This window comes from Notechis scutatus, chromosome 2, assembly GCF_049901735.1.
Source record: "Notechis scutatus isolate UNSWTSFEM ecotype Mainland chromosome 2, rNotScu1.2, whole genome shotgun sequence".
NCBI classification, from domain to species: Eukaryota; Metazoa; Chordata; class Lepidosauria; order Squamata; family Elapidae; genus Notechis; species Notechis scutatus.
Window position 1 is genome coordinate 19,082,267 of NC_142010.1, and position 19,713 is coordinate 19,101,979.

General features: G+C 45.8%; 1 protein-coding gene and 1 long non-coding RNA gene across 3 annotated transcripts in view; both read left to right on the forward strand.

Annotated features, from left to right (window-relative positions):
- LOC148131869 (uncharacterized) overlaps positions 1-19,713 on the forward strand; it is a 312,201-nt gene that overhangs the window by 112,623 nt on the left and 179,865 nt on the right. The window lies entirely within an intron of this gene.
- The window catches only part of LOC148131870 (killer cell lectin-like receptor subfamily F member 2), a 47,371-nt gene that overhangs the window by 24,438 nt on the left and 3,220 nt on the right, over positions 1-19,713 (forward strand). The window contains exons 3-4 of one of the 2 annotated variants that reach the window (XM_087954403.1): positions 13,323-13,466; positions 18,900-19,048. In XM_087954403.1, coding sequence (XP_087810529.1) covers positions 13,323-13,466; positions 18,900-19,048 — 293 coding nt within the window. The remainder of the gene's footprint in view (positions 1-13,322; positions 13,467-18,899; positions 19,049-19,713) is intronic. The other variant, XM_087954404.1, reaches the window with a different exon arrangement.

Consider the following 19,713-nt stretch of genomic DNA (forward strand, 5'->3'; position numbering starts at 1 on the left):
TGCTCCACCTCTCATGCAATCCATGAAAGCAGCTTGCAAGCCATATTGGCCTGCACACCCGAATCCCACCCAGCCTGGGATGCTTTCACATGACCTGGAGCCAGGAGGACTGTGAGAACACATGAAGCTGGCCGGCTTGGGCATTGCAAAATGCCAACGCTGCACTTCTGACAAGCTTGATGGGGCTATTGAGTTTCACTTAGTTTCCTCTTTGTGGTCTGGTGAAACCTGGAAGCTGGCACTGTTTACCAACTCCTGCAGTTGCACCGGGCTAGTTGAGATGATTAAACTTGCCTGCCAACTGCACCCACCCAGCATCCAGGACATTATTATTATTATTATTATTATTATTATTATTATTATTATTATTATTATTATTATTATTATTATTATTATTATTATTATTATTATTATTATTATTATATCATGATGAGGACGAGGATGATGGTGATTATTTTATTGCTGCAATTTTACAGCTGCACAGGGAGGCTCAGTTTATCAGCAATTGAAGCTAAATGCTGAAATTATGCCAAGGTTTGGTCCCCCCCCCCCCGGCCACTTGAGTCACATAGAGCAAGCTGTTAGCTGGCACGAGTTTAGTCAAGGGAAGGCCCGCTGAAGTTTGGCAGCAACCAAAGTAGGCACGGCCAAGGGTTGGCACGTAAAAGCTGCATTCCAGCCAATCTGGAATGAAGTAACGACATTTAAATGAATGCTGTTTTGTTTTTTTTACTACTGATGGCCCCTAACTTACAACCATTTGTTTAAAGTTACAAGCACTGAAAAAAATGCCTTATGGTGGGATTCTATTTTTTTTACTTCCGATTCTGTGGGCGTGGCTTGGCTTGGTGGGCGCAGCTTGGTGGGCTTGGCGGGCGTCACAGGGGAAGGATACTGCAAAATCTCCATTCCCTCCCCACTCCACTAACCTGCTTTCCAGCTCTATTCTCCTGTGCAGGGCAACCAAAGAAGACCCAGCCGATCAGCTGGGACTCGGGAGGCAGAGAATAGATGGGGCGGGGCCAGTCAGAGGTGGTATTTGCTGGTTCTCCGAACCACTCAAAATTTCGGCTACTGGTTCTCCATAACTGGTCAGAACCTGCTGAATACCACCTCTGCTTACAACCATTGTAGCATCCCCATGGTCATGTGTTCAAAATTTGGATACTTGGCAACTGGCATATATTTACAGATAGTCCTCGACTTACAGCAGTTCACTTAGTAACAGTTCCAAGTTACAATGACACTGAAAAAAGTGACTTATGACCTCGTTTTCACACTTGCGATTGTTGCAGCATCCTCATGGTCACGTGATCAAAATTCTGACAACTTGGCAACTGACTCATATTTATGACGACTGCAGGATCCAGGCGTCAATCAGGTGGTCCCCCTTTTGCAACTTTCTTGCCAATCAATGGGGAAGGCAAATCCACTTTACAACTGGGTTACTAACTTAACAACTGCAGTGATTTGCTCAACAACTGTGGCAAGAATCGTTCATAAAAACGGGACAAATTTCACTCAACAACTGTCTCGCTTAGCAGCCGAAATGCTGGGCTCATTTGTGGCCATAAGTCGAGAGCTAGCTTTATGACAGTTGCACTGTCCTGGGGTCATGTGATCCCCACTGGTAACCTTCCCAGGTTTCTGGCAAGCGAAGTCAATAGGGGGAGCCAGATTTGCTTAGCGATCACATGACTCGCTTAACAACCATAGCAAAAAAATGGCCACAAAGCAAGGTGAAACTCACTTCACAACTGTGTCTTTTAGCAACAGAAATGCTGGACTCAATTATGGTTGTAAGTCGAGGACTACCTGTAGGTAGGTGAATGATCAGCTCACTCTTGCTATAAGGTTTCTATGAACCGACACGGAGATGAAAAGAGCCACCTGGTTTTGCTTTGATTATTATTTTTTTAAACAAATTTTATTAATTTTAAAGACAAACAAATCATCATTAACCATTACATACTTAAACCTTTTTCCATTGTAAATTTTACAAGTCAAATAAAACCCTATTCTATACAATATAATTCTATTTTAAACCATTTCCATATGAGCATACAAATACCTCTTATCCAATTTCTCTTTACTTCTCTTTACTCTTATTCAATTTCACTATTATTATTTCATCTATTTCTTTCTGACTTGATTACCTTTATTCTCATTCTATATTTCTGCAAGGTTTTATTAATTCTCCCAGAGACATAAACACACAACACACAAACATATAAAAAATCTTTTAGGAAAGTAACTTGGCCCCAGGTACCTCTCTCTGCATGGACTTCAATTATATTCATGCTCATCTTACATGTCATTACCTATTTTATTTACCATTCTATGTCTTCTATATTAACCTCTCCACACATTTCACTCTTCTTAATTCTATCTTATTTAATCCATCTTAATTTGAGTCATTATATTTGTATCTTTTGTCCATTCTTTATTATCCCTCTGTCTCATTCCTTATAATAAAAAAAAAGAATTTCTCCTGAAATCACTAATCAGAGTATGATGCCTTTCTGTCTTCCCCCTAAATTAATTAGATTAACATTTAAAATAACACCTAATACCCAATCTGATTCTGCTTGGTACATTCTATCTACTAATTTTTTATTTTAAATAAAAGAAAAATAACAAATCCAAAATGATTAAATACATAGTTAAATAATAGATCTAAATATTGAATCTTATAACATTCCCATTGCTTTTTCCAAAGACAAATGCTACAATAATAATTTTATAATAACATCAATACCATAGTCATGTTAAACTCTTTAATTAGAACTCAATATTCTAAACATTCCCTTTAATATTTTATTAACTTTTAAAATCAATCATTACTAAACATTTCAACATTTTAATCTCTTATTAACTCTTAAACCATTCTAATTTTCTATTTCTGATACAAATGCTACAATATCATCTTATGTACCTTGCAAAATCTTTTTTAAAGAAATTGTGCTTTACCCTTTGTCCCTAAAAAAGATTCCTCTTTTCCCATCCAATTTCAAAACTTTGTGGCTTTTCTCCACCTTTTCCCTTTCTTTCTTCCCCCAGCAGACCTTTCTACCCCCCCTTCTCCTAACCTCTGCCTTACTGGCTTCCCTTCTCTGTTGCGTTCCTTTTTTCTTTTGTTTACTATTATTATATTGATTTTGCATCTTATTTTTCTCTTTCTTGGGTGTTTTTTTAAATCTTAAATCCTTCATTTCCCTTCCTTTCTTTCTTCCTTCCTTCTTAGTTAAATTTTGAAATTCATTAAAGATGACTTCTTCTTCCTCTTCTTCTGCTGCTGCCTCCATCTGTTGTAGTGATTGTTGATAGTTAACAAGCGCCATTTCTAAAAAAAGGAAGGCTTCTTTCACACCATCTTTGCCATCTGTTTTTGTTTGCTCATATTCTTTTCTCAGTTCCTCAGCAAAAAAAGCCATCATAAATCTTTTCTCTTCACAATCCCAAAGTCCTCAATCAATCCAAGCCAAGACAAAGTTCTCACTTTCTCTTCCTGGGGTAGTATCAATCAAAAAAAAAAAAGAAAGAAAGTCCAAATCTGTATCTTAAAGCCTTATTAAATATATTTCAGTCTTCAAATCCTTAAGGCATCTCCTCCAGCAAAGTCTTAACATATAAATATATTTTTTGTCCTCTCCCTTCCCACTTATCACATAAAGCTGGTTTTTACCTGAAAAAGACAGGTTTCTCAGTATCCACTTGTTAATTCCGTAGGGAAGGAGAGTAAACTTTCCTTTCAGCACCTCAAAATTGCCGCTTTTTTTCTCTTCTGGAAAGAATCATTCAAAAAGCCATAATTTCCAGGAATTGTGTTAAATATGTCTTAGAGTCCTGGGTCAACCAAGAAAACTTTCACTCTCAAAAGGCTTTCTCCTCTTCATCCTGCGCATTCTTACCCAGCTGCCGGCTTCTTTGTGGCGGCCATTACGAACCGCAGCTGCACCGTCTTGGGAAAAGGGGGTTCTGCTGGCCGGGGAGGGGGTCTGCAACACCCCCAAACCCCTCTCCGGATCCCCCCTATCTTCCGCCACCCCTGCAGGGCAGCCTAGCTCCGAACCCGTCCGGATCGGAGCACCAAAAATGGCTAGCGCAGCAGGGATCGCGCAGTATCACGAATCCCTGCCGCTCACGAAGCCGACAAACTGGAAAAATCGTTTTGCTTTGATTATTGTGGCATCAGAGCAAAGATAGTATCATGAGGAGAAAAAAATAGAAAAAAAGGAAAATGTATTAGTGTCAAAGGAGAGAATGGGGGAAAGGAAGGCAAAGACATGTGCAAAGGTTTGGTAAAGCAAACAAAGGAAATATTTAAAACGGTTAATTCAGGGCAACTAGATCAAAATGTGTTAATCTGAGACGTTTTGCTACTCATCGAAGTAACTTCATCCGTCAAAATAAAAGAAATTGTTAGGCAGAGTGTCAGACAGTTGTTGGATTGTACAAATTTTTGCCACACCAACTGCAGGGGTTTCCCCCTGCAATAAGTAAATGACTCAATCATCCAAGCCAAAAATAACTAAATAGTCTGAATCAGGGCAACTAGACCAAAGCCTGTTTATCTGAGACGATTCGTTACCCATTCAAATAGCTTCATCCGTCAAAATAAAACCAATTGTTAGGCAGAGAGTCAGTCAGAGAGTAGTTGGAATGTATGATCTCTTGCCACACCAATGCAAGGGTTTTTCCCTTGCAATAAGAAAATAAAGATTCAATCATCCAGGCCAAAAATACCTGAAAAGGTTACATCCGGGCAACTAGACTAAAGCTTGTTAATCTGAGATGTTTCTGTTCTATATTAGCATACTCCAAACCCTGAATCCTGATTGGTCCACACGGACAGCAACCTGATTGGACAACTAAACGGCCATGATTGGAGCGCTAAGAATCAACCGCAATTGGCCGAGCCACTCGCGGGAGATTCAAAGCCCTGTCATTGGCCGCCGAGCCGCGAGCAATTCCTATATGAAGGGTTGCCGCGGATCGCAGGTCTTGTACAGAACTGTATACTGAAATAAAGAGCTGAATGATCACTTTTGGTCTCGCGTCTCTGTGGGGACCGATCTACCCGATCTAACACTGGCGACGAAGGTGGGATCATGAGACAAGAGACCAACCAAACACGTGGCAAAGTGGCACAAGATGACCGACAAAATGGCAGCACCTCGCCACCTGCACACTTCAACCAGGCTGCCGAGGATTGGGAATCCTACATTGACCGATTCCTAATGTTCCTGGAAAGCAGCAATCTAAAAGATGCCAACGGACAGAAAAAAAGGGCCGTGTTCCTGACACACTGCGGGCCCGCAGTGTTCAAGATGGCTAAAGCCCTAGCCAAACCCAACGATGTGAAGGTGATGGACTGGGCCGACCTCGAACCGTTGCTACAGAATCACTATGTCCCCACCGTGCCCACCCTCATCAGATGGCACGAGTTTTACCGGCGGGACCAGAAAGAGGGTGAGAGCATCAGCGACTTCGTGGCTGAGCTGAGGGACCTCGGAGGCATGTGCGGGTTCACCGACATGGATGAGGCCCTGCGAGACCGCGTCATCCTCAGGCTGAAGGACCCCATTCTGCAGAGTCGGCTAATGTCAAGGGCAGACATCTCCCTCACCGAAGCCATCGCTGAGGCAACTGCCGCCGAAGCAACCAAGAAATTGGAGGCTCAGATGCGGCTGGTGAACGCAGTGGACCGACCGGCAGCCATCGAGACACCCCCAGCACCAGAGAAGCACATGGAGACCAGCCACCGAGAGACCACTACCACCCACCATGGCGACATCGACTCCCTCTCCGACACCGAAGATGAGGAGGAAGAAATCCACCGACTCCAGGCGGAACATGACCGGTGGAGAAGTCGTAAGTCGGGGTTCCAGTGTGCCGGCTGTGGAGGCGATCACCCCCGCTCAGAATGCCATTTCCTCGATGCGATCTGTCGGCATTGCGACAAGCGGGGGCACATCGCCAAGGTATGCCAGAATAAGCGGAACTACAGCCCCCAACGACAAGACGGCAGCCCCCGGCGATGAGACAGCACCCCCCCCCCAGGACCAGAGACTGCCACATCGAAAGCCAATGGAGCCAAGACGGCCGGAGCAAGCTGCTCAGCAAGGCGCGAGGAGACCCATCAGACAGTTGTCATCAGCCACTCGTTGACCATTGACGCCCGGAAGGTGCACCTGGAGGTAGGCATCGAGGATCAACCATGCGAAATGGAGGTGGATTCTGGATCCTACCTCTCCATGGTTTCCTGGCGCACAATCAAATGCCTGGTGCCTACCATCCGCCGCCACGAGCTGGAAAATCAAAAGCTGACTCTAAAGGACTATCAGGGAAACCGTATCCCTGTAGTCGGAACTGGACATTTCAAAATATTTTTTAAAGGGCATACCGAGGTGCTGCCGCTCACCATTGTGGACAGAGACCGCCCAAGCCTGTTCACGCCGCTGGGAATCGAGGTGACGGGCATCCACCATGTCGACAAGGCGGACTGGGAAGCGATGCTCGTGAGGGACTTCCAAGAGATCTTCGACGACACCCTAGGCAAGTACCGGGGGTCCCCAATCTCTTTCAATCTAGACCCAAACGTTGCCCCAATCCGCCTTAAACCTCGGCGAGTGCCATTCGCGCTCAAGCCCAAGATTGATGAGCAATTAGACAAGCTCATCACACAGGGGGTTTTAGAGCCGATTGACCATGCCCGATGGGAGACCCCCATAGTCACCCCAATCAAACCGGATGGGTCCGTAAGAATTTGCAGTGACTACAAGGCCACCCTTAACCACACACTGCAGCAGAGTGCCTACCCCGTCCCAGTAGTACAGCACCTCCTGCACTCACTGGGGGGAGGCCGGGTCTTCGTGAAGCTTGACCTGGCACAAGCCTACCAGCAGTTGCCGGTCGATGCTACAACTGCAGAGGCGCAAACTATCGTAACCCACCGAGGGGCATTCCGATGTAACAGACTCCAATTCGGAGTCAGCGTGGCGCCAGGGGTCTTCCAGAGCCTAATGGAAAGACTGCTCCAAGGGATAAAAGGGGTGGTGCCCTATTTTGATGACTTGTTAGTGGCAGCCACCAATAAAACGCAATTGGAAAACCGCCTACGGGAGGTACTACAAAAATTCAAAGACTCTAGGCTGAAAGTTAAAAAAGAAAAATGCCAGCTGTACACAGAGAGGGTCGAATTCCTGGGGTATCCCGTAGACAAGCACGGAATCCACCCCACCGAGAAAAAGCTCAGAGCCATCAAAGAAGCCATCAAAACCCCTTTGGGGTTTTCCTACCCCAAAAGGCGACCGCGGCGGAACCTTTGCATAGGCTGTTGGATAAAACAGCCATCTGGACCTGGGGGAAGCGGGAGGAAAACGCTTTCAAACAAACCAAAGACCTACTAACATCAGACGCAGTCCTTATCCAATACAGCGAGACCCTGCCGCTGACTGTGACATGCGATGTGTCACCCTTTGGCGTCGGGGCCATCCTCAGCCACATGCTGCCAGATGGAAAAGAAGCACCCATCGCCTTCTTTTCAAGAACACTATCCAAACCGGAAAGGAACTACAGCCAACTGGACAAAGAGGCTCTAGCAGTCATCTCCGGCATGAAAAGGTTCCACGAGTATCTCTACGGTAGGACCTTTTCAATTGTTACCGACCACAAGCCATTACTAGGGATCCTGGCAGGGAACAAGGCCACCCCGAACATCCTGTCACCTAGGATGACAAGGTGGTCCGAGTTCCTTGCCGCCTACAGCTACCAGCTGACACACCAGCCCGGAAAGAACATCTCGCATGCAGATGCATTGAGCCGCTCCCCCCTGCCAGACCTGGAGAACGACCCGGCACCCACAACAACAACCCTGCACATTTTTTTTAAAAACAAATTTTATTAATTTTCAAAGACAATACACAGACAAACAAAACATAAAACATAAGAACATAGAACATCTTTTCTAAAAACTGCTTAACAAAACAAATAAAACATCTTATTTAAGTACAACATAATTCTAAATTATCGCGTTTCCACACACAATTTAATATGCATATTATATATTCAACTTCATATCTTATTACTCTTTTCCAACTTCTCACTGTTTCTTCATTTCTGTTCAATTTTATTCATTAAACTTATACTTTCATCTATTTCATATTACTATATTTCGTATTATTACTGTTTCATATGTTCTTATCTAACATCATTAATCCTCAATAAACAAACATAAACAAACAAAATACATAACATAAACACATAAAACTTCTTTTTAGAAAGCGGCTTAACCCCAGGTTACAACTTTTTGTACAGACATAAATCAAATTCATGTTCACCTTATATACTATTTCATATCTTATTTAACATTCTATATTTTCCATATGTCTTATCCCCTCTTTTCACTCTCTTAATTCTATTTTATTTATTTAATCTCAATTTAAATCATTATACTTGTATCTTTTGTCCGTTCTTTTTCAATTATCTATTTATCTTTTCTCTTTAACACAAACTTTTTCCTGTAATCACTGGTTGAAGTATGACACCTTTCTATCTTTCCCCCAATTTTAACACTTAAAATAATACATAGTTTCTATTCTGATTCTGCTTAGTACATTCTACATAACATTTTAAAATATAATACATAATGAGCTTATAGTATATTAAAAATAATGTTCCATAACAAATTAATTAATTAAACTCTATTAATTAAATCTTAGACATTCCCTACAATATTCTATTAACACATACGTTATTCCAATTTTCTAACTCTATTTCAAATACAATCTTATGTACTTTTGCAGAATCTCTTTTTAGATTATATTTTATCCTTTATCTCTGAAAAAAACCTGTTTATTAACATCTTGTTTTAAGCCTTTATAACTTCCCTTCACTTTTTCCCTTCCTTCCTTGTCAAATCTAGCCTTTTTACCCCCGCTCAATCTCCAGCCTTTTAGTCTCCCCCTCTGTTGTATTCCTCTTTTCTGTTGCTTTCTGACATTATATCGATTTTTCACCTTATTTTTCCCTTTCTTGGTTGTTTTTTTAGAACTTAAATTCTCCATTTTCTTTTCCTTTTTACCCTTTTCTTTCTCAATTAAAATCATATGTCCATTAAAGATGGCTTCTTCTTCATCATCCCAGCCTTCTTGTTGTTGCATTTCCTGATAAGTAGAAATCACCATTTCTAAGAAGCGAAAAATAGATCCCAAGGAGCCCTTGCCTTCTTCTTCCTCTTCTTTTAACTTTTCAAATTGCATTTTCAGTTCTTCAAAAGATACCATTGTGAAAAAATTTTTAAACAATCCAAATGTTTTCTTAGTCTTTCAAAAGATAGTTCACAAAAGTCCCAAAGTCATCAAGCAATCAAAGTCAGCACAATCAGCACAGTCTGTTTCATTTAACACTTTCTTCTACTTTCTCTTCCTGGGGTAGAATTCAATTACACAATTCCAAGGTATTTTTTGGAAGTTTTATTGCAATTTAATCTCTGATCTTATAAAACTCCAAGCAATCTCCTTCAACAAATCTTGGTATAAATCATTTACCTCTCTTCCTTCCCACTTAAAGCAAAAAGATTTTAATTTTTAAATGTCAGTGTTTAGAAATCTAATGAGTCCATCTGAACCGGTCGAAGACCAAACAGCAACTGAACCGCGCAGGTCAACTAGACAGATACGAAGCCCCACCTACCTGCGCGACTACGTGACCACGCTCTGTCGGGCGAAACCAAGAGGGGAGGGGTGTTCTATATTAGCATACTCCAAACCCTGAATCCTGATTGGTCCACACAGACTGCAACCTGATTGGACAACTAAACGACCGTGATTGGCACGCTAAGAATCAACCACGATTGGCTGAGCCAATTGCGGGAGATTCAAAGCCCTGTCATTGGCCACCGAGCCGCGAGCAATTCCTATATGAAGGGTTGCCGCGGATCGCAGGTCTTGTGCAGAACTGTATACTGAAATAAAGAGCTGAATGATCACTTTTGGTCTCGCGTCTCTGTGGGGACCGATCTACCCGATCTAACAGTTTCATTACTCATCCAAGTAAATTCATCCATCAAAATAATTTTAAAAAAACAGGCAGAGATTATTTATTATATTATCTTAGACTATTTTTTTTTGACAGATGAAGTTACTTGGATGAGTAATGAAACATCTCAGATTAACAAACTTTGGTTCCAGTTGCCCTGATATAACCTGTTAAAGATACTTTTGGCCTTGATGATTGAGTCTTCATTTACCTCTATGCAAGCCAAGGAAAGGCACCGGGACTACTAATGGAAAAGAATCCACCCACACAGAGGCTAGCTAAAAATTCTTGCCTTCCTTGCATTGATAGAGAAGCCAAGAAATTGGGGAACATAGAACATACATGACTTAGCAGGTCCAGAGCAGGTCCAATCTTGGTTCCTGCCAAGCCATTTCCATAGGGAGTTGGGGGGAAAAAACCCTGATTAAATATAGACTTTATAAGAAGAATGAGGGTAAAATAGACATCCAGAAAACAGGAATATTGCAAAAAGAAGCCTTTTTGTATTTCTTTATAAAGTGCTACAATGGAGCCGTTAGGAGAGGCCTGGTGGTGAGGTGAAGCTGCGCATAGGGCGCTCGGCCCTGATAGAAGCGGCTCGGTGGTGAGGCAAGGGTGTGTGTGGGGCACTCCTAATGGCCGATAGAAACAGCCCGGTGGCGAGGAGGGTGCGCGTGGGGCGCTCCTAATGGCCGATAGAAACAGCCCGGTGGCGAGGGAGGGTGCGCGTGGGCGCTCCTAATGGCCGATAGAAACAGCCCGGTGGCGAGGGGAGGTGCGCGTGGGCGCTCCTAATGGCCGATAGAAACAGCCCGGTGGCGAGGGAGGGTGCGCGCTCCTAATGGCCGATAGAAACAGCCGGTGGCGAGGAGGTGCGGGGGCGCTCTAATGGCGATAGAAACAGCCCGGTGGCGAGGGAGTGCGGGGCGTCTGCAAACGTGGGGGCGCTCCCCTAATGGCCGATAGAAACAGCCCGGTGGCGAGGGGAGGGTGCGCGTGGGGCGCTCCTAATGGCCGATAGAAACAGCCCGGTGGCGAGGGGAGGGTGCGCGTGGGGCGCCCTAATGGCCGATAGAAACAGCCCGGTGGCGAGGGGAGGGTGCGCGTGGGGCGCTCCTAATGGCCGATAGAAACAGCCCGGTGGCGAGGAGGGTGCGCGTGGGCGCTCCTAATGGCCGATAGAAACAGCCAGGTGGCGAGGAGGGTGCGCGTGGGGCGCTCCTAATGGCCGATAGAAACAGCCAGGTGGCGAGGAGGGTGCGCGTGGGGGCGCTCCTAATGGCCGATAGAAACAGCCCGGTGGCGAGGGGAGGGTGCGCGTGGGGCGCTCCTAATGGCCATAGAAACAGCCGGTGGCGAGGGAGGGCGCGCTAATGGCGCGCGATAATAGAAACAGCCAGGTGGCGAGGGGAGGTGCGCGTGGGCGCTCTAATGGCGATAGAAACAGCCAGGTGGCGAGGAGGGTGCGCGGGCGCTCTAATGGCCGATAGAAACAGCCAGGTGGCGAGGGAGGGTGCGCGTGGGGCGCTCCTAATGGCCGATAGAAACAGCCAGGTGGCGAGGGGAGGGGGGCGCGTGGGGTGGGAGAGGTGCGCTCCTCTAATGGCCGATAGAAACAGCCAGGTGGCGAGGGAGGGTGCGCGTGGGGGCGCTCCTAATGGCCGATAGAAACAGCCAGGTGGCGAGGGGAGGGTGCGCGTGGGGCGCTCCTAATGGCCGATAGAAACAGCCAGGTGGCGCGAGGGGAGAAACAGCCGGTGCGCGCGTGGGGCGCTCTAATGCCATAGAAACAGCCGGTGGCGAGGGAGGTGCGCGTGGGCGCTCTAATGGCCGATAGAAACAGCCAGGTGGCGAGGAGGGTGCGCGTGGGGCGCTCCTAATGGCCATAGAAACAGCCAGGTGGCGAGGGAGGGTGCGCGTGGGGCGCTCCTAATGGCCGATAGAAACAGCCCGGTGGCGAGGGGAGGGTGCGCGTGGGGCGCTCCTAATGGCCGATAGAAACAGCCAGGTGGCGAGGGAGGGTGCGTGGGCGCCTAATGGCGGGTGCGCGTGGGCGCTCCTAATGGCCGATAGAAACAGCCAGGTGGCGAGGAGGGTGCGCGTGGGCGCTCCTAATGGCCGATAGAAACAGCCAGGTGGCGAGGGAGGGTGCGCGTGGGGCGCTCTAATGGCGATAGAAACAGCCGGTGGCGAGGAGGGTGCGCGTGGGGCGCTCCTAATGGCCGATAGAAACAGCCCGGTGGCGAGGGAGGGTGCGCGTGGGCGCTCCTAATGGCCGATAGAAACAGCCAGGTGGCGAGGGGAGGGTGCGCGTGGGCGCTCCTAATGGCGATAGAAACAGCCGGTCGCTGGGGCCGGAGGGTGCGCGTGGCGCTCCTAATGGCCGTAGAACAGCCGGTGGGAGGGCGTGGGCGCTCTAATGGCCTAAAAACAGCCCGGTGGCGCGTGGCGCTCCTAGGCCATAGAAACAGCCGGTGGGAGGAGGTGCGCGTGGGGCGCTCCTAATGGCCGATAGAAACAGCCCGGTGGCGAGGAGGGTGCGCGTGGGCGTCCTAATGGCCGATAGAAACAGCCCGGTGGCGAGGGGAGGGTGCGCGTGGGGCGCTAGGCTAATGGCGGGAGTGCGCGTGGGCCTCCTAAGGCATAGAAACAGCCCGGTGGCGAGGGAGGGTGCGCGTGGGGCGCTCCTAATGGCTGATAGAAACAGCCCGGTGGCGAGGGGAGGGTGCGCGTGGGCGCTCCTAATGGCATAGAAACAGCCCGGTGGCGAGGAGAGGGTGCGCGTGGGAGGAGGGCGCGTCTCCTAATGGCCGATAAAAACAGCCCGGTGGCGAGGAGGAGGGTGCGTGCGCGGCCGATAGAAACAGCCCGGTGGCGAGGGCGCTCGCTCCTAATGGCCGATAGAAACAGCCCGGTGGCGAGGGAGGGTGCGCGTGGCCGATAGAAACAGCGCTCTAATGGCCGATAGAAACAGCCCGGTGGCGAGGGGTGGGTGCGCGTGGTGAGGCTGGGATGATTTTGGCAAGTTCCCTCCCCCTCCGCCCTTCCCCTCCATGCCTCTTCACCTCGTGTTGCCTGCACTTCAAGCGATGTGAGAAATGGTGGGGAACGCATGCACTTAAATAGGCCCAAATTTGGGGGGCAGGGCTTAATTTAACTACACGTGCACAAAGCAGTGCTGGGCCTTGGTTTTTTGGGGGGAGGGGGCGTATTGTTGGAGAAACACAGTATATATCTCCCTCCATTTGCTTGTCAGCTAATTAGAAATCTTTTTTTTTAAGCCTTTCAACTCCAGAGAACTCCAGATGTTCAGGATAACATTCCTGCTACTGAAGCAAGCCAGCAGGTCAGCCAAAAGCCAGCAGGAAAAAAATGGAACAAGCTGTGGCAATTTCTGTGTAAGCCCCATTGTGACAACTCCACAGGTATGTTCCCAGGTTTCAAGGGTTGTGCATAGCAACCCTAGCACCAACCAGCTGAAATTGCTTGTAAATACCACTAGTTTTCAGGAGAAAGACTCAGGTCAGGGAGGCCTGCTGATCAGAGAAATCCAGATGGCGGCTGCAGCCACACGACTAACTTCGTGTTGTACTCCAGTCGTGGCCTTTCTGGAGCAGCACTCAGACATTCAATCCCTAGTCATCTCATGATTAGACTACTGTAACACGCTCTACATGGGGCTACCTTTGAAGAGCATTCAGAAAGTATAGCTGGTGCAAAGTGCGGCAGCGCCAGAGGTGGTATTCAGCAGGTTCTGACCAGTTCTGGAGAACCGGTAGCAGGAATTTTGAGTAGTTCGGAGGACCGTCAAATCCCACCTCTGACTGGAGATTTTACAGTCTCCTTCCCCTGCCACGCCCACCAAGCCACGCCCACAGAACCGGTAGTAAAAAAATTTGAATCCCACCACTGGGCAGCGCAGGTAGTTTTGGGCCCACCAAGAATGGCTCCTGTAACGCCACTGCTCCACGAGCTGCATGGGTTCAATTCAAAGTGTTGGTGATCACATTTAAAGCCCTTCATGGCATGGGTCCAGGTTACTTGAGGGACCATCTCAGCCCACTGGGATTGGCTCGTGCCACTCGTGCCGGAAGAGGAGGCATGCTGATTATTCCAGCTGATGGGGTCCAGGAGGAGGGCCTTCTCTGCTGTCACTCCTGCCCTCTGCCTATCCCGATGTGAAGTTGGCCTCAACCCTCCTATCCTTTCACAAGGGCCTAAAGCAGTGGTGGGATTCAAAACTGTTTACTACCGGTTCTGTGGGCGTGGCTTGGTGGGCATGGCGTGGCTTGGTGGGTGTGGCAGGGGAAGGATATACTGTAAAATCCCCATTCCCTCCCCACTCCTGAGGGAAGGATATACTGCAAAATCCCCATTGCCTCCCCACCCCACTAACCTGCTTTCCAGCTCTGTTCTCCCATGCAGGGCAACAAAAGAAGACGCAGCCAATCAGATGGGACTTGGGAGGCAGAGAATAGATGGGGGCGGGGCCAGTCAGAGGTTGGTTCTCCGAACTACTCAAAATTTTCTCTATTGATTCTCCAGAACTGGTCAGAACCTGCTGAACACCACCTCTGGCCTAAAGACCTGATGGTGCCCGTCAGTTTGGGGCCTCATGGGGGGAACAGCCCAGTGGGGGTGGTTGATCGAGTGATAAAAGATCTCACCTCCCCCCCACACTCAACCCATATGTCTTTGTTGTTAATGTTTGATTTTAACTTTGTATATTTTAGCTTAGATGTAACTGTATAAGCCATCCAGAGTTACCCTATGGTAAGATGGGCGGCCAACACATTTTATAAATAATGCTTTACACACACTTCCAGATTCAGTTTACGGTCACACACTCACAAGCCTGGTCGTCAGACACACTCCAATCACTTTCAATTGAACACTAAGGCACAGCTTACACTTCGGAATACACTAAGGTGCCGTGAATTTAAAATAACAGCAACACTTTACTGGTTGGAATACGGGTAGTCCTCAACGTAGGACTGCAATAGAGCCCAACATTTCTGTTGCTAAGTGAGACAGCTGTTCAGTGAGTTTTGCCTCTTAAGTGAACGAAACGACAGAATAAAATAATCTGTCTTTAGCCTCCAATTAATATGGTATAAGATTAATATCCTTTATATTTTCATTCCTGCTAGTTTCTATCTTTCTTTTTTAAAACTTGAATAAAGTTATTTGGGGGGGGAAAAACTTGACACATTGTTTTGTTTCAGTACAAGTTTTTTTTTCTCCAAATAACTTTACTCAAGTTTAAAAAAAGAAAGTCAGAAACTAACAGGAATGAAAATATAAAGGAGTACAGTAGCTTCCAATTTTCTTTGCAAGGGTTGAATGAATGTAAAAACAACCTCGTGCTACATGGTTACATCATGATTTTTGGCACGCTCAAGGGTTGAATGAATGTAAAACAACCTCGTGCTACATGGTTACATCATGATTTTTGGCACGCTCGCCTGATGTTGACATACCCTTTGTGATTCCTGCCAGGAACACACACCCCCTCCCACTCCTGCTACCATGACACAGCAGCACATGTTGTGGTGTGTCAAGATTTACACCAGTCTAATAATAACTCATGTTGGGGTGAGAGGAGATTCAGAATTTTCATTGGGCAATTTTGATCACCTTCCTGACATTCTCAGCCAATCAAAACACCTTGACCCAAATTCCTTTCTAAAATCAGTTAGTTTTCAAAGAGGTTGCTTGTTTCCTTTTAAGTTTTTAAGGAGATAAGACAGACTTTGTTTGCATAGCTGCAATTATTGCATACCCATGAAACGAGCCGTTGGAAACCGAGCGCCGTTACAAGGGCGGAATTGTACTGTTAAGACGGGAAACGCCTCCATGACATCCAGCCAGACCACATGCTAATCTTGGCTGTGTCTTGGCCACAGGAAACCCCAGGCCACAAAACAAAGAACCACATCAGCCTTTCAGCCAAGTCTTTGGATTATGAGACTGATAAAAAGCCAGCAAACCTCAGTAACTCAACCAAAACCATCAGAATTCCCCTCAGGATATGGAAACCTTTTTTACACACATACACACACACCACCAGAATTCCTTTCAGGATATGGAAATCTTTTTACACACACAAACACACACAGACACACACACACACACACCATCAGAATTCCTTTCAGGATATGGAAATCTTTTTTACACACACCATCAGAATTCCTTTCAGGATATAGAAATCTTTTTTACATACACACCATTAAAATTTCCTTCAGGATATGGAAATCTTTTTTACACACACACACACACACACACAATCAGAATTTCCTTCAGGATATGGAAATCTTTTTAAAAAAAAGATTTTTATTTTTTTAAGACAAACATGTACAAACAAAACATAAAAAACATAAAATCATCTTCCATTTTATATACATACAGTGTGTCAGTTGGTTACAAATCTTTTGTGCTGTCCTTTCGTAGTATCACTCACAATTTATATAAATTCTCACGTTGTCAATCTAACATATGCTTATATATTTATCAGTTATTAATCATTCATGATTAAACTATTTATTCCATCATTTATAGGAGATATTCTAGATTTTATTATAAAATTCGTATTATACTTTCATCCAATAGTTTTATATATATTTGTATTATAGTTTATATCTATCTATTAAACTTCTGTTACAAGATTGGGATATGGAAATCTTTTTCACACACACACACACACACACACACACACACCATCAGCCTGGATTCATCACACAAGGTCAACACCGAGGAACACAAAGAGGAAGAAATTGGCCACACACACACACACACACACACAAAACAACAACAACAACACACACGCACACAGCATCAGACAGCTGCAATGCTCAGCTTGTTTACATGGTAAATAAGGGGGAAAGACAGCACAACAGAATCACAGAGTTTGGAAGGACCTTGGAGGTCTTCTAGTCCAGCCCCTTGCTCAAGTAGGGGACCCTATACAAATTAAAACAAATGGCTGTCCAATCTCTTCTTAAAAACCTCCGGTGTTGGAGCACACAACTTCTGGAGGCCAGTCGAGGGATGGACTTTCAGCATTAGCCTTTCAAAGTTACGGCAGTGTCGGAGGAGGAGAATTATGACTGGTCCTCAAAGCTGCAACCATTGCAGCATTCCTGTGGTCATGTGATCCCAAATTAGATGCTTGGCAACCGGCATGTGTTTAAAATGGTTGCAGTGTCTTGTAGTCGTACGATCTCCATCTGTAACCTTCCTAGTTAGCTTCTAGCAAGCAAAATCAATGGGGAAGCCGGTGGGAAGTTGCAAGTTGCAGTCACGTAACATTGTGCTCAATAACCCTCAGTGATTTGCTTAACAATTACAGCCGGAACTGATGTCATAGGTTGGGCATAATCGTGTGACTTTTCAGTTTACAACCAGGTTGCTTAATGATGAAGTTGTCTGTCCCAATTACATTCAATAAGTAATTTAAGAGGGTGCGATGGCTCAGTGGTTAAAGATGCTGAGCTTGTCAGCTGGAAAGGGGGCAGCCTGGGTCTGAGACCTGAGCGCCACACAATGGGGTGAACTCCCATCCCTTGCCCCAGCTCCTGCCCACCTCGCACTTTGAAAGCATGCAAATGCGAGTAGATAAATAGGTACCTCCTGGTGGGAAGGTAACAGTTCCATGTAACTTTGGCATATAATGGTGGCCATATGACCACGGAAATGTATTCAGACAACACTGGCTCCACCAGCTAAGAAGCAGAGATGAGCATTGTGCCTTAGAGTCGGACATGACTGACCAGGGAAACCCTTACCTTTCCTTGTACAGGTAGTCCTCGACTTATGACCATAATTGAGTCCAAAACTTCTGTTGCTAAGTGAGACATTTGTTAGGTGAGTTTTGCCCCATTTTATCACCTTTCTTGCCACATTTGTTAAGTGAATCACTGCAGTTGTTAAGCTGCTAGCGTAGTTGTTAAGTGAATCAGGCTTCCCCATTGACTTTGGTTGTCAGAAGGTTGTAAAAGCTGATCACATGTTCCCAGGACACTAAAAAGGCCATAAATATGAGTCAGTTGAAATTTTGATCATATGGCCATGGGGATGGTGTAACGGTCATAAGTGTGAAAAATGGTCACAAGCCACTTTTTTCAGTGATGTAACTTTGAACGGTCGCTAAATGAACTGTTGTAAGCCGAGGGCTACCTGCAAATTGATGTCAGTCGGGGTGGGATTCAAATTTCTAAACAACCAGTTCTGTGGGCGTGGCCTAATTTGTGGGCATGGCTTGGTGGGCAGGTGACTGGGTGGGCATGGCTTGTATGTAAATATTATAAATATTTATGTAAATATTGAATTTTTTTATAAAAAAGAGCAACTTTTACCCAAAAACAGGCGAAGTAGGCAGGCAGATTGAGTTGCTCACAGAATCACAGATTCACTTAGAGATCTATCATTCTGCAATCTGCTACCTGAGTCTGCACTGAAAAACAGAAGCTTCAGTCCTAAGGAAGGTTCTGCTTTTAGATTAGCTAGAAAACAAGAAATCCAACAATTTCCTGCTTTCTAGCTAATCTAAATCTCCCAGCACGCAGAACAGCTGATGGTGGTGGGGGGTGGAAAAAAAGGAAAAATAGCAACTTCCCAGGACACAGGCAAGTTGGATGGCCCGCATGCCAGATAAGGAGTGGGTGGGTGGGGAGGGGAGGGGCAGGGCCAGCCAGTGGTGTGATTTACCAGTTCTCCAAACTGGGCAGAATCATAACAACCGGTTCTATAGAACCGGACCGACCAGGTAGAATCCTACCCCTGGTGTCAGTGTGATGCAGTATTTACCCCTGGTTTCAATGAATAAATACGTAAATATGGAGCCCTTTTTTCTCTTTCAGGGTATTTGAAGCTGTGTCCCAAAGACTGGCTGCTTCATGAAAACAAATGCTATTGGATCTCAGGAGAAAAAAAAACCTGGAATGAGAGTAGAGACAACTGCAGAGCCAAAGATTCTGAACTTGCGATTTTGAAAGAAGAGGCAGAACTGGTAAATACCAATTTCCTCCTTCATTCATCCTGTAGAAATGTGTAGCCTTGAAAAGATCTGTGTAGTCATGTCCATGGGAACAGTTTCAGTTCAATGCTAATTATCTAATGGTTCTCCAGGCTGATAGATCATCAAGTCGACCTCGTTCGCCTGCAAATCAAAGCCAGAAGACTGTCAACTCGTAAAGCACTCCTGGCCTGCTCTCGAGTTGCCATAAGGAGGTGTGTGTGTGTGTGTGTGTGTGTGGGAGATCTGACGGAGTAGTTCGATTGCTATGACCAGAAGCACATTCTATGCATACCTTTCTCCAGATTGTGTCCCTGGTTACCAGAGCCAGTCGGAGAGGCGTGGTGTTTTCTACAGCCTGCAAAAGTGCTCTGTTGGAGAATGTGATTTATGACACACCCTGGGAGGAGCAGGGAAACAGGGTCATAATGGGCAGTAAATTACGTAGGGCAGAGCCAACTGCACTTGGGAAAAGTGCCGACATGTTGCACCTAATAAATAATTGGATTTCTTTTGAAACTTGGCTCGAGGCTCATGAATTAATTAGGGCATCCGTCAGAACCCTGACAAAGACTCCTTAACAATAAATATGTTCCAAATATGTTCATTTATATATAGTATTCATGCTTCTTTTACTTGCTGGGAGATCCTTGTGTAGT